At 39.9% G+C, this 16,480-nt stretch overlaps 1 protein-coding gene across 4 annotated transcripts in view; it reads right to left on the bottom strand.

Moving 5' to 3' along the window:
- LOC121293611 (myosin phosphatase Rho interacting protein) overlaps positions 1–16,480 on the bottom strand; it is a 415,475-nt gene that overhangs the window by 356,549 nt on the left and 42,446 nt on the right. For all 4 annotated transcript variants that reach the window (XM_041216721.1, XM_041216719.1, XM_041216723.1 and 1 more), the window contains exon 3: positions 15,245–15,310. In XM_041216721.1, the coding sequence (XP_041072655.1) occupies positions 15,245–15,310 (66 nt within the window). The remainder of the gene's footprint in view (positions 1–15,244; positions 15,311–16,480) is intronic.

Raw genomic sequence — 16,480 nt, 5'->3', positions numbered from 1 at the left:
TCACGTCAGAGTAAATGTTGACATAGAATTGTTGGTCAGAATGTCCTGTGTTTGTATTGCAAATTCAATGTATTCCTTTGTACAACAAGGATCTTCAACCATACAAAATTCATTTCACCCTTGCTTTACTCAAGTGCCATTGTAACAACAGGAAATACAACTTCCATAGCAATGCTCCACATTGCATAACACGTTGCAAAATTGTTAATTTCTACAGTTCAGAAATAGCTACCAATGCTACTTCACACACCAGCAAGGATTTTGATGAATTTACTCATATTTCTAAAGGAACCAAATAACAGTGACAAATATTTATTTGAAGCTCTAGGTTCCCATCTAGATTCTAGATGGGAAAACCTACCCATCTGGCACATTTTGCTATGGCTAGGATATTCAAAAGCATTTGAAGTGCCATAGGGTACAACCAGCATTGCTTTCACATTTTCCACTGCAACATCAGCAAAGGCATGAGAAGCATTTATTGACCAACCAGAATTTTTTTAATTAGCTTGATTTGGATATATTTCGCAAGATATCAAACTAAGCAAAGAGATCAGAGACTTTGCAGAGGGTGTAGAGGAGATTTACTAGAATGGTACCAGTATTGAGGTGTTTCAGCTGCCAGGAGAAATCAGAGAAGTTGGGATTGTTCTCCTTAGAGCATAGAAGGTTACAAACAGATTTAACAGAGGTGTTCAAAATCATACAGAATTTTCACAGTTTCTCCCTATTTACTGTATTTCAAGCAGGAAAAGTTCTGATTGGCAGGAGGATCAGAAGCCAGAAGGCGCAGATTTAAAGTAACTGGCAAAAAGCCAGGAGGAGATTAGAAGTTCTTCTTACTCAGCAAGTTGTTACAATTTGGAATGCAGATTCAACAGTAACTTTCAAAAGGTCTCTACTTAAAAAGGAAAAATATGCAGAGCTATGGGGAAAGAACAGGGGAGAGAGACTAATTGGCAGTTCAGAGAGCCTGCACAGGCAGGATAGACCAAATGGCCTCCTTCTGTGCTTTACGATTCTATTCTGTAGGTAAATATTAAACATTGAACTTTTTAAGACCAATTCAGGATTAAAGCAATTCTGAAAATCAAATAAAACCTCTAACTCCCCATCATCCTTCATGTGAAGGGCCCACAATTCATACACACTGGAGGCACAAGTACACTACCACAGCCTTTTGCACTGTTAAAGCAAGGGGTAACCCTGAAACACACACTGCTGCTATTTCTTCAGACCCCTTCCTCTTCTATCCCCAAAGGTAAGATAACTGGCTTGTAATGACTCGGACTATCCGTTCCTTCCTTTTTAAAGGAGACCGTACAAGGGGAGTCCTTCTATCACCAGGGAGGATTGAAATATGGTGCTCAGTGCCTCTGCAATTTCTTCCCTTGCTTCTTTTAACAAGCTGCCATATATTTCATCAGCGCCTGGCAATCTATCTTTCAAAGACATCAAACGCTTCAATATTTCCTCTCTTACAATGTTTATCCCATCCAATATTTTACACTCTTCGGCCTTAGATACATCACCATTGGCACCCCTACCCCCACCCTTTTGAGAGGACAGCTGGAAAATATTCATTAAAAACCTTAGCAACATCCTCTGCCTCCACACATAAGGACCGAAAAGGCAACCTAATAGGCCCTAAACTTTCTCTATCCTCTTCTCTTTCTGTACTAAAACTTTGGATTCTTCCTGAAACACACACTGCTGATTTTTCTTCAGACCCCTTCCTCTTCTATCCCCAAAGCATGTTATCCCTAGCACAATATCATCAACATCTTTTAAATGATTCTTTTGCTAACAGTGAGATGAATGTTTTGTGAATGATTTGTTCTTACAGGATAATGGACTAGTTAAAAAATAATTAATAGTCACATCTCAAAAGTGCAATGGCATATAAATTCAATGTGTATTTTCAAGATAATCAAGTTAGACACCAAGGCTTTAAATTAAAAATGCTTCATAAATGTAATTGAACTTAAAGCATTTGAATATCACGCTGAAATCTACCACCTAAAAATTACGATTTATGCCTATAAACAATTACATTATGGTAACTGATAGCAAACCTACGTTATCAATTAACAAACACTACTGGGTGAATTTAACAAAATGACAGGCTCAGCGCAATGGTTGGAGAACATGTGGAAAACTCACGTTGCTTCTGAGGGCAAGGCCCAACAGGTTTGTCCATCAGGCACTTTAGTGGCCAGCATCGGGCCTTCCCCAAGATTCAGGACCTTGGGAGCAGAAAGTCTATTCCACCCCCAACCCCTGCCAAGAGCTGCTGGCCAATTTGAGACCAGAAGCTCTCCAATACAGAGAACGTACTGGGAGCAGGCCTAGGATTGCAGCGGGACCAAGGCCACAGGTGGGAGTGAGTGTGAGATGGGGGCCATCATGAGGGGTAGCATGGGATCAGAGGCAAAGGCAGTGGGGTGACTTTCAGCAGCCACCCCGCACAATGCCAGTTGCCTCAATCAAGCACTAAGTGCCTTTGAAAAAGGGACACTCCTTAGAAGACACAGGAAACTTGATAGGGTTCACCTGGCAGTCTCCTGGAGACATGGAAAACCATGTTACTTGCATATCATCTAAGCCACCACTAAATTTCAGTAAACTCAGATAATTGGTGTCAATTGGCTCAATAATAAGCCAAATGGGCAACCCAATGCAAACGACAAGTTTCCCCTGGGTCTGTTCCTGCCTCCACCTTAATTGTGGGAGATTTCCTGCTGCTGGAAGATGGACGTGCAGCCTCTCCCACGATTAGGTGGGCCCGGCAACCATGTTTCCTGCATTAGATCCAGCCCAGTTTCTTCAATTCTGACTAATGAATGAGGTACTGAAAATGATAGTTATAACTAACATTGACACTAACCACAATATTTCATGTCTGGAAATAATATTTTACGAATGAATATTTGTAGAATGGCTCAATCACAGGATTTCACAGTTCATTTAAAATAAAACAAGTATCCATAGAATAGAGCATAAAAATTAGTTTTAAGTGTCTGTGATGGTGTGAAATTCCAGTAGTTCAAGAGCTGTGTGTGAAGAGAATTTTGAAAATTAAAATGAATGACTGAAAAGGATACAAGTAGAAGTAGACAAGATCCATACAGATTATTTAAACAATCAGGGTTGATACACATAGCAAAACAGTCTGGAGAAACAAATATCAGACCTACAGCAATGCTGAAAAATAAAAACTTTAACCTCAATGAAGGTGAACTGCAAGAGAAAACTAAATCAGAAATATAGTCATTTCAATAATGCCCTGAGGTGCATCCCTTCAGGAATTTCTTCACTTAGAGGATAGTGAATCTTTGGAATTCTCTACCCCAGAGAGCTGTGCTCCATCATTGAGCATGTTCAAGACAGAGATCGATAGATTTCTAGATACTAATGACATCAAGGGATTTGGGGATAGCATGGGAAAGTAGCATTGAGCTAGATCAGCCATTATCTAGTTGAATGACAGAGCAGGCTCGAGGGACTGAATGGCCTATTCCTATGTTCCCTATCCCATGTCCCAAGTGTCAAGGGCCATCAGCAGGATTACTTGTTACAAAATGATTAACACATGTTCTCCTGGTGGTGATGGGCTTCTTTTCCGCGGTGATTATTTCCTGAATTTGTTACAAAGCCAACTCTCAGATTAGTTCTGGATTTTGAATACCTGGTATCAGCTGAAGAAAATGTGCATGCCCTAAGAGCTCTGAAACATTACCATCTGTTGGGCACAATTCTAATACACTCACAAATGTAAATTGTGCTGGACATTTAGCTGTCCTTTCTCAAACAACTGCACCCATTCATGGATTTGTAAATATTAAATACAACACAACAAAGGCACACCCAGCCCACTCAACCCTGCAAAGGTCTCCTCACTAAACAGGGGATCTGTGTCAAAATTGGCAAGACTGTACCACAGGGTAATCAAGCAACAGCCTGACAGTCACAGAATCATACCTTTTGACAAACCCCTAAACTCCAACATCACCTTCCCAGGATAAGTTCTGTCCCACCAGCAGGGCAGAATCAGCAGAAATGGCAACACAGTGGTACACAATCAAAAGGTAGTAACCTTAGAAATTCTCAAAATCAACTCCAAACCCCATGATCAAACATGGGCAAGAAAACCTCCTGCTCTTTTACAACTGTCACCTTTCCTCAGCAGATGAAGCAGTACTTTTCCATGTTGAACAATACCTGGAAGAAACACAGAGCAGGTTACAAATAAGGCTATTGACCCTGATAACATGCCAGCTGTCAAGCTTAAGATTTGTGCCCCGGAACTAGCCACACCTCTAGCCAAACTGTTCCAGCACAGCTACACTGACATCTATACAACAAAATGGAATATTGCTCAGCCATGCCAGTCAATAAAACTTATTTTTATATAGTATCTTTAACAGAATAAAATGGTGCTTCACAGAAGCATTAATAAAACTTCCTTAATAATAGGTTCTAGCATTTTCCCAACAATTGGTGTCAGACTAACTAGCCTGTAGTTTTGCTTTCTTTCCCGTCCTTTCTTGGATGGCAGTGTTACATTTGCTAACTTCCAAAGTGCTGGGCCCATTCTAGAATCTAGGAAATTTTGGAAGATCATAATTAGTGCACCCACTACTTCTGCAGGTACCTTTTGTAGAACTCTAGGGCAGGGCTTCCCAAACTCTTGGTCGCAATCCCAAGTGGGCCAACAAGATGACATTTTCTGGATCACAAACTTTAAGGCAACAATGGCTGTTGTGGAGCTTGGACTGATTTCTGACAGTTGCAAGGCTCCTTGAAATTCTTACTTTGCTTTGGTGGACATGGCCTAAGGGACTGCTCTCTGTTCTCAAATGCTGCTGTGAAAAAAGCCTGCAAATCAGTAGGTAATTTTTTTTTTAAAAAAAACTCTCCCTTTTCACCAACTCTCACCCCCAATCCGCCCCACTCAACAACTGAATTCCCACCCCCACTGCCCCAAGAACTCTCATAACCCCTCAATCTGGGGTCACAGGAAATCTGAGGCATTAAAAAAATTGGTTACACCAATTTTGGCTGGTTTATCCTCATTATATTTTCTCCCCCTTTATCAACTTTTTGATCTGCTTTGCTGGTTTCTAAAACTCTCCCAATCCTCAGACAAAGACTTTCTCTAACAAGAGAGTCTAATGGTATCATGGAATGGCCACTCAGAATTTTGATGCTGAGCATCAGTGACCAGAAACCCAAATAAATACTGTAACTACAGGAGCTGGTCAGCGTTCTGTGCTGGTCATGCTAGCCTTTCCAAACCCTACAATGATCAAATCAGCACCCTAATGGAATACTCTCCACTGGCCCAAATGAGTGAATTTCCAATAACCCTTGAGCAACTTGACACCTTGCAGGACAAAGCAGCCCACTTGAATGGCACCCCATCCACCACATCAAGCATTCACTCCATCCACCTCTGGCTACAGTATAAGACCATAAGATGTAGGAGCAGAAGTAGGCCATTCAGTCCATCGAGTCTGCTCCACCATTCAATGAGATCATGGCTGATCTGATAATCCTCAACTCCATTTTCCTGCCTTTTCCCCATAACCTAGAATACACTTAACAACCCAGCCTCTACAGCCCTCTGCGGTAAAGAATTTCAGATTCACTGCCCTCCTAGAAGAAATTTCTCCTCATCCCTGACTTAAATGGGCGTTCCCTTACTCTGAAATTATGCCCTCTGGTCCGAGACTCTCCCACAAGGGAAAACAACCACTCAGCATCTATCCTGTCAAGCCCATATATAAGAGTCTTATATGTTTCAATAAGGTCACCTCTCATTCTTCTAAACTCCAATGAGTACAGGCCCAACCTACTCAACCTCTCCTTGTAATAAAGTCCCTTCATACCCAGGATCAACCTAGTGAACCTTCTATGTACTATCTCCAATGCCCTTAGATAAGGGGACCAAAACTGTTCACAGTACTTTAGGTAGGTGTTGTCTAGCTAGTGCCTTATATAAGTTTAGCAAGACTTCCCTATTTTTACACTCCATTAAAAAGAGTGAACGGGATTAGTTGAGGTGACTCTTGCAGAAAAACACCTGTACAGAACTGATGGGCCAAAATGCTGGCTTCTGAGCATGATTTCATATACTTGAGGGAGATACTTAGTGCCACAGGTCGCGAGAGCTGAAGCATCGTTGGAGACAACGATCAGCCCGGGATGATTCAGCGCCCTGTTGTGGGCGGCACTTCTCGACAGGATTGGCAGTCAGATAAAAGCATAACGAAAGGGGAGAGGCTGGATTTTTATGTTGAGCCGCTCTACTTAATTTACAAGTGATACAATTCTTTACTGTGGCAGCCACAGACAGAAATACAGAGAATACCTATGTGGCTCACCTGTTCCTGTCCCACCGTGTCCCAGATCTGTAATTTAACCATTTTGCCCCCTACATTAACTACCTTCGATTGAAACTCAACACCAATTGTGGGGCTAGGAGTCCTGTTTGAATTAGTTTTCAATAATGGCTGCAATTTGTACAGCAACAATATTCCACAGCTTCCTTGGCAGCACCCCCAAAACCACAACCTCTATCACCTAGAAGGACCAGGATATCAGGTGCATAGGAACACCATTATATCCAAATTCCTCTCCAAGTCACACACCTGAAAACATCAACCCCTAAGTCAAAATCCTGGAATTCTCTCCCCACAGCCCTGTGGGAGTACCTCCACCACACAGAATGCAACTGTTCAAAAAAGAGGTTTACCACCACTTTAACAAAGACACTAGGGATGGACGCCCATATCCTGTGAATAGATTTGTTTAACAATTAAGAACTGAGTGATCAACGGAATGTTACATTAAATGTTAACAATTACACAATACTAAATTTCCATTTCACAGCTGCTGGTTTTGGACTGAAAAGCTAAAACCATACAAAGTTTATATTCTTATAGACACAATGGCCAGATTTTCCTGCACCAGTTTCCTCTCCACGTTCCCGGAGCAGATGAAAAGAATATATAAACACTACGCCTGACAGTCTTTTAATAAAGGTACAATCAGAGGAAAAGCAATTACTTGCTTAACAGTAGGAAAACTACTTCTACTACACTCCCAATGATCCAAAAACTGACAAAGCAAATACTTAAATGCAGTATCCACCTATACTAACGGAAACAGCCAAATGACAAACAAAAAATCAGCCACACAAAGTTGGAATGGTGGCATGGGCATCACAATTGGCTTTAGCAAAACCACGTTAAGAAGCTTGGAAATACTGCCATGTTGGCATTTGTTGATTGCCTGCAGTGCTGAGCAGCCTACTGACATTCACTATTGGGGATCATTAATTGATGTTTAAAAATAAAATGAACTGCAAAGCTAGAGAGGGGTACGGTGTGAACAGATCAAAAGCAGCAGGTGCAAGTTTGAAAACTGTTAAAGCTATTGCAGGGCCAGTTAAGTTTTGCTACATTAAGCTGGTTTATTCAGGCATCACAACAATCTGAATACTTTGCAAATGTTAAAACTGCAATAAAATACTCAAACTTGACTTGACATGCAGTAAATACTTGGCTAACTTTAAATGTTTCGATACAAATGCCTTGGCAAATATTGGAAGGTCAAAGTAAAAGCATAGACATTTAAGTTCCTACATGCATATAAAAAGGAAAAAAGAGTAGCTAAAGTGACCGTTGGTCCCTTAGAGGGCGAGACTGGGGAATTCAAAATGGGAAACAAGGAAAAGGACTTTGAACAAATATTTAGCATGTCTTCACAATAGAAGACACAAAAAGCATCCCAAGAATAGTACAAAAACAGGGGTAACAGTGGTTTCATTGGTTGCATTCTTCTAAAATTCCCCAAATTCCAGAAAGATCCCTGCAGACTGGAAAACCTCAAAACTAACATCACTATTCAAGAAAGGAGGGAGACAGAAAGCAGGAAAGTATAGGCCAGTCTAACATGTGTCATTGGGAAAATGTTGGAATCCATTTTTAAGATGGTTGTAGCAGAGCATTCAGAAAATACAAAAACATGTCAACTCTGCCTGATTATATAAAAGCGAACTCGCAGGATTAGAAGCCACAGGTAGATGTAGTGTATTGAGATTTCCAAAAGGCATTTGATAAGATGCCACATAAAAGGTTACTGCACAAGATAAGATCTCATGATGTTGGGGATGATATAGCATCATGGATAGAGGATTGGCTAATGAACAGGGTCAGGAAAACTGGATCATTTTCAGGTTGGAAAACTGTAACAACCATAACTAGTAGAATGCTGCAAGGATTAGTGCTGGGGCCTCAACTATTCACAATCCGTAGCACAGAGGAATCTGGGTGTCCATGTACATGAATCAGATGCAGATACAGCAAGTAAACATGGCAGCAAAAATAATGTTGGCCTTTGTTGCAAGGGGGATGGAGTATAAAAGCTGGGAAGTCTTGATACATATGTACCGGGCGTTAGTGAGACCACACCTGGAGTACTGCATGCAGTTTTGGTCACCTTCCTTTTTATTCTTTCACAGAATGTGGGCATCGCTGGCTAGGCCAATATTTTTATTGCCCAACCCTAACTGCACTTGAAAAGGTGGTGGTGAGCCACCATGAACCACTGCAGTCCATGTGGTGTTGGTACACCCACAGTGCTGTTAGGGAGGGAGTTCCAGGATTTTGACCCAGCAGCGAAGGAACAGCGATATCATTCCAAGTCAGGATGATACATGGCTAGGAGAGGAACTTGCAGGCAGTGGTGTTCCCATACACCTTCTGCCCTTGTCCTTCTAGGTGTTAGCGGTCACAGGTTTGGAAGGTGCTGTCGAAGAGGCCTTGGCGAGTTGCCACAGTGCATCTTGTAAATGGTACACACTACTGCCTACCACTCAGTGGTGAATGGAGTGGACGTTGAAGGTAGTGATAAGGTACCAATCAAGCAGACTGCTTTACCCTGAATGGTGTCAAGCTTCAAGTGTTGTTGAAGCTGCACTGGTCTGGGCAAGCAGGAGTATTCCATCACACTCCTGACTTGCGCCTTGTAGATGGTGGACAGGCTTTGGGGAGTCAGGGGGTGAGTTACACTCCACAGAATTCCAAGCCTCTGACCTGCTCTTGTAGCACAGTATTTATGCGTCTTACGAGGAGAACTTGAGCAGGTTGAGCCTATACTCGGAGTTTAGAAGAATGAGAGATGATCTTATTTAAACCAATAAGATTCTGATGAGGCTTGACAAGGCAGATGCTGAGAAGATGTTTCTACTCATGGTGAATCTAGAACTGGAGGCACAGTTTAGAAATAAGGAGTCCCCCATGTAAGGCAGAGATGAGGAGGAATTTCTTCTCTCAAAGGTTAGTCTGTGGAGTTCTCTACCCCAGAGAGCGGCAGAGGCAAGGTCATTGAATATATTCAAGGCTCATTTAGACAAATTTTGATCTACAAGAGAGTCAAGGATTCGGGGGGGGGGGGGGGGTGGCAGGCAGGAAAGTAGAGTTAAGGCCACAATTACGTCAGCCATGATCCTATTGAATTGTAGAGTAGGTTTGATGGGCCAAATGGCCTACTCCTGCTCCTATTTCTTAAGATCTTATTATTAGTTTAAAATTATACACAAAATTACAAAGCCTTTTGGTTGCAATACATCCACAAGAAAAAAAGGGAATCCATAGGTTTGTTTATACATTAGACACTTCTGGCAGGCTTATATTCAAACCACAGATCAGAACAATTGTCCAGAGCTTTAAATGGATTAAGCTATTCAGCAGATGGAGAAGATTACAGCATCTTTGAAGGTGAGCTTTCTTCAATCTTTACTTTGCAATGCCATCAAATTTAGCGTCAACTCAAATAGTCCTTCCCGCTTATTCAATTTTTATCTTCTTTCAATAGTGTTATGTAGTTGAATTCCGCATTGATTTTATTGTGTGGATATACAGGTGTGATCACGAAGTCAAACCTTACCCCAGCCTTTCCCATTCTTCACCCTGAGCCCACATCTTTCTAGCTTTCCTTTCATCTCTCCAAGTTCCTCTCATCCTTGAGACCAAATTCCTGTTTCTTTGACCTCATTTCCACTAAGCTACCAAACTCTCAACATCCTTTCCTGAAATTGTAAGTGGTTCTTCTCAGTCTTCCTCTCTTTCACAACAGGTGAATAACCTCCTGCTCAAAAACCCACCCACTGACCCTATCTAATTGTCTTGTAATCTACTGTCTATTTCTACTATCTTCCCACTCCCAGGCCTTTCAACGTTGTCACCTCCAAAATCAAGCCCATCCCTCCTTCAATTCCCTGGTTGATTCTCTCAAAGGTCTCCTCCATGCCACAGCCCCTAGAACCTAAGGCTGCCTGCTTTTATTTCTATAACATTGTTACTTCAGCCCTTATGTCAGTCTATCTATGGCTTTTACTACCTCTTAATTCAACTATTCTAATTGAAGGACTTTGGACCTTCTGGTGCCTGCTCTTAAGCAAGATTAAAGTAAAGCTTATAGGGCTGAAAATATCAGGGCAATGCCTGACTTGGAAAAGTGAGATGAATAAAGAAATAGACTTGAAACCCTGGAAACCTTGAACACATGAATACATGGCCAAATGATGGATAACTTGTGCAGTCAATACAAAGAGAGACAAATTTACAATTAGATCAATCGGGATCAATAACCTACCAAGAAATGTATCCAATCTTATCAAAACGCCACTCGAACATAAAGCATTCTGAATAATCGTTAACTTGGCCATCATGGATCATAGGTTTTATTATTACTCCAAAATGCTCCAAGGGACACTATACTTTTGAAGGATATTAGCTACTAACAATCAGGGATAAACAAGATTAAGAAAAGTCAGCTGTCTGATGGACCTTGGAAACTAGGAGTAACACTAGGTGCTCTGTCCAGTAACAAACTTGGGAAAAATAACAGGTTTCCAATGATTTTTGTAGAAGGCCACATGAGGCAAAGAGGTTGTCAACAAAGAATCGACCCTCTTATCTCTCCTGAAACAGAGGAACTATCACTTGGGTTTTGAGTTGCACATCCCGGAACAAGATTGTGTGGCATCTTTAGTTGGCATGTCTTAATGACATGATTTAGATAATGCTTTCAAATAATACTCTGAAGTGCTTCAGTCTCAGTAATTTCATACCTTTTGAGGCATATGAAAAAGAATTAAACCCTACACAAGATTCACCTCAGTGGTTTCATATCATCTACTCTAACCTGCAGCTGAATCAAACTGGAGTGCCAATTTCTATCCTACACGAAGTGCCGCTCCCTTTCAGCTCTGTTCTCACCAACTTTACATGTCACCCAATGCCTGAAATTTTAAATTCTCACCGATGTCCTCCTTGGAGCAAGAGAGGTTGAGGGAAGATTTGATGGAGGTGTACAAGTTTAGGCAAGGTAGACAAAGAGCTGCTCTCATTTGCTGATGGCACAAGGACAAGGGGACACAGTTTTAAGGTTCTGGGCAAAAGATATGGGTGGGGGGGTGGGATATTGAGGAAGAACTTTTTTTTAAAAAAAGACAGCAAGTGGTAATGATGTGGAACTTGCTACATACAAGGGTAATGGAAGTGAAGACGATCAATGATTTTGAGAAAATTAGATGGGCACTTGAGGGAAATAACTTTCAGGTCTACAGGAATAGAGTGGGGAATAGGATTGAGTGGGTTGTTCTACAGAGAGCTGGCACGGTCTCAATGTGCCGAAATTCCTTAATATAATTGTAACTCATCTCATGTAACCTCCTCCAGCTCTACAACCCTCCAACTTCTGAATTCCCTGTTCTTCTTGACCGTGAACTTTTACATATCTCCCAATTCATCCCACCTTAGCCAGCCACATAAACCTCATACTCTAGATATCCCTCCATGAATCCCTGTAACTCAGTCCCCTTAAAGCTTCTGATCATCTGTCCTGATGACACCGCTGAAGCAACTTGGGATCCTTTCCTACATTGGAGTTGCTATATAGGTACAAGTTATGTCAGTGGAGGCTCTTACATAGAAAATACAACATGGAAATAGGCTGTTTAACCCATCTAGTCCATATTGTTGTTATCTTTCACAGAAGCAGTAGTCTTAATCACATATACCATTTCTCTTTCCATGGTTCTTTTATTCTCCTTTCCTTTACCACCCATCTTGAAGGTTGATGCTTTTTGCTTCAAGTAAAACTCCAGTGTATTACATTCCACAGTTCACCACACCTGCTTTCTGTCCTAAATCATCATACAATTCATTTTCCATCCCCTTGTTCTAGGCCTCTCAGTCATTATAATTTTTTTCTTTTATCCATTCTGCCCCACCCCTTTAAACACATCTATCGGATCACCCTGTAATCTCCCCTCCTCTAACAAATACAATGTTAATTTTTCATTTACTTCCTTTGCCATCTTTTGGAACGCAAAACTGCACAAAGTACTGCAACCATGATCGTACTAACGCTTGATATAGATTCATGATTACAGCTCAACTTTTATATTCTGCACCTCGTCTCAAAACCTAATTATTTCTTTTTTTTATTAAAAAAAGTCTTATCCAATTAAGGTAGTATTTTTAATAAAGTGACAAATTCTTAACTAAAATATACTGCTTAACATACAGACATTGAATTCCACCTGCCACATTTTTTCATTTAACCATCTTAACAATTTGCCCTCACAGCTGTGTTTAGCTCTCAATTATTTATTATACCTCCTATTGTAGTACTATCCACAAGCTGGACACTACTTCCTTTAGTGCCTTCTCAAATCATTGATGTACACAGTTAAGAGGAGCAGTCGCAGAACAGAAGCCTGGTTGACACTGCTACCAATTTCCAACCACTTCAGGAGGTTGGTCAATTTGAAAAAGCCTACCAAGCATGCATGCCTTCTGATCACAAAAAAATTTGCTCAGATAGAAGCAGGGATCCAGATTAAAGTGAACCCCACAGAAAGGTTAAATATTTTTACAAACCTTCAGAAGATGATAATTGAGCTAATGTTTCAATATCATATAAAAGATGAACATTAAATACAAATTTATGTTAGCTATTCAGGGATTTAAAATTACGTGACATTACAGCCACAGCTTCTAATACAGGGACTCAATGACCACCCACTTATAAAAGATGATAAAGTTTAAAACTGAGTTCCATAAAACAAAGTTGAATCACCTTGCTTAACTGAATCTACCAGGGTTAAAGGCAACAATACATACTTCAGTAGTCAGTTCCATACCCAAATGATGTCTTCCCTTTTTCCCCCACATTAAGTCACTCAGGCAGTTGTAAATTTACATCAGGAATAGCAAGCCACCACCAAAAACACTGCCCCGTGCTCCTCCCTGTATTTTAATACACTGAAAACAATACTCATCTCATTATCTCATATTGATAGTTTTTCCCCAAAAGTGAAAAAACAGTTCCCTCAGCGTTTCACTCCTTTTAAGTCTACAGGGTATTAAGAAGCAATTTCAACCAACCACTACTAGATATACCTATTTTTTCCCCCAATCTCTTTTTAATCATTATTACCTTTGTCCTCCACCTTGGTTTCTCAACTGAAAGCAAATTCTACCAAAACTCAGTTCCTCGGTTTCAGAAAACAATGCCTGTTCAAGAACATTAAATACTTCTTACATACCCACACTTGTATGCTGAACTCCATTTCCTGCTTAGTTTATCTGGTTTTATTTCTCAATTCTACTTCAAACAATTAGAAATTTATACTTGGCTCTTTCTGCCTAAATTCATCATTCAGTGGATTTTTCTATCAACTCTATAAATACAGGAATATTAAGCAACATCAGTGATGGCTAATTCCAGTAACAAAGTGGGTTGTAATATTTCTAATATTGTGCAAAATCAACATGACAGCTTCATCTCTACTGATCTATTATCAGTCATTTCACTTTATTCTAATCACACACATGCACAGCAACATAGCCAGACAGCACAAAAGGGACCCTTTTGCCCATCGTTACCCTGCTGGCTCTTTGAAAAAGCTATCCAATTAGTTCCTCTCCCTGCTCTCTCTTTTATCCTGCAGTTCTTTCTTTTCAAATATATACACAATCAGCTTTCGAAAGTTATTAATGAATCAGCTTCCACCATCCTTTCAGACCATGCACTTCAGATCATTGCAACAACCTGCATAAAAAACTTCTCATCTCCTTCAGGTTCTTTTTGCCAATTATCTTAAATCTTTGTTTCCTAATTACCTCCTGACACTAGAAACTGTTTCGCTTTTTTTAAGACCATCAGAACTTCTTCATAATTTTGAACACCTCTATTATATCTTCCCTAGACCTTCTCTGCTCCAAGGAGAACAATCCCAGCTTCTCAATTCCATGCAAATAATTGAAATCCTCTATCCTTGGTATCATTCCAGTAAATCTCCTCTGCACCCTCTCCCAGGCTTTGGCATCTTCCTAAAATGTGGTTGCCATAATAGGGTACAATAGCCCTGCTGAGGCCTAAACCTAAAGTGATTTGTAAAGATTCAGCACAAATTCACTGCTTTTGTATTCTTATGTTTCTATTCACGGAGCCCTGGATCTTGCCTGCTTCTTAAAAAGTTTTATTCACTTGCTCCGCCACCTTCAAAGATTTGTGTATGTGAACCAAATCTCTCTGTTCCTACATTTATACATTTATTGTTGTACAATCTAGTTTACATCACCTCTCTTCATTTTCCATTTAATTCAGTCATCCTTTCAAACCCAAGTGTTGATAACTTAGGGCAATGAAAAATGTCTTCGGGTTACAGATTACATACGGGAATATCAAATTTTGATATAAAAGCATGAGTAGTTTCCAAAAATGATTTTCCGTAACAGGCACGTGATTAAGAGGCAGATAATGTTCACGCATCAATTGAGCACATTCTCAATTCCTCAACATAAGTTAAATATTAAAATGACAAATAAATCAGCAGCTAATTATCTCTCATTGCTAGCACGTGGAAGTTTCCTTGATGCAAAATTGCAAACAAGAAGCGTTGTCTCTTTCTAATGCTTGGAATTAGTTTAACAATTCAGTAGAAAACCTACTCCTAAGTACAGAACAAATCATAATTTTAACAATCATGTTAATTTGATCAGTAAAACAATGTGTGAATTTAAATGGAAAAGAATTGCCATTTCAAAAGTAGCATTGAAACAGGTCAGAATCTTTTTTATTTACAGACTGATTGATAGCAATATTCTCTTTAAAAAGAAAGAGATCCATGATGCCAAATCAATTAAGAAGAAACATTACTTACTGATTCATCCAAGGCATAACGTAGACAGCCATGTTCATATAACACAAAGAATCTGCGCTGCCATTTCTAGAGATTGGGACAGAGGAGCAGAGAAGAATTATAAACTGAACACCTGCAATAATTTGGTTCAACATATTTGCTGTTGGAAACTATTTTGTATACTTAAAATCAAGAAAGTTATTAATTCAGTTTGAGTCGTGTTAAATATGCAGATAGCATCTTTGCCACAGGAGGATGTCATTCTGGGCTGCACTGGCATACATTTTAATATCAGTTGGCTTGCAAATGACCAAGCCCCTCAACTGCTGTAGAAGACCCATGACAAGGTAACAAATACATTCTAGAAGTAGGAGATCTTACTCATGGGAAAAGAAAGTCAGCCAAGGCAAAGTAGTGAGCTTTTATTGCTGAACTTTTGTTAACCATTAACTGAAATAATCACTTGAAATACATTCACAACTATTGCCTTATAAAGTATTTTTTCAAAAAAATGTAGGGAGAAATAACAAATGAGAAATACCACTTCTACTTGTACAGCACTATACAGTATACACTATACTATATACAGTAACACAAGTAGCTTCTCAAATTTTTTAAATAAAAGTTCTCATTTAAAGTCAGATTCTATTGTTAAGAAATTACATCTTCCCTCATACCTAGCTGGCACAAATGTAATCAATTCTAATTGAATACACTCCTAACTTTTGCGTATCAAATTCTCCTGATCATAGCCCTGGTTAAAATCTACATAATTTTTGCACATAACAAATGAATTCCAGCGTTATAAAAATGATAGAAATTTTTACCTCCACTTCATTCCCTGCAAATTATAGAACTTTACCTATCGTCGTGCTGTAATTTGACTCATTCTGACTGCACCAATGCTTTTCTCAATGTTCCACCTAGTCTAATTCCATTGTCTTGCCCAAACCTGATACCTTCCCTTTTACCCCATACCAACTATTTAATTTCCATGAAGAATTGAAAGACCATCTCGCTCATTCCACTATTGAGGTCCTGCTCAAAGTAGCCAATTTTCTTTTCTTGCCCCACCAGAATTCTTGTCCCTTCTTAATTCTACTAAATCTTGCTACAAATGCAAAGTTAAAATGACTGTTATGTTTTGGGGCCGTCTCCAATTTAAGGCAAGATAAAGAGATGGAGGTCATGTGACCTGCTCTGCATTCCACTGACAAACATGGGTGGCTTGGTTGTTAAAGGTTAAAGGGGGAGCCT

The sequence above is a fragment of the Carcharodon carcharias genome, chromosome 22, assembly GCF_017639515.1.
Source record: "Carcharodon carcharias isolate sCarCar2 chromosome 22, sCarCar2.pri, whole genome shotgun sequence".
In the NCBI taxonomy this organism is placed as follows: domain Eukaryota; kingdom Metazoa; phylum Chordata; class Chondrichthyes; order Lamniformes; family Lamnidae; genus Carcharodon; species Carcharodon carcharias.
This window is presented reverse-complemented; position numbering and strand designations above follow the sequence as displayed.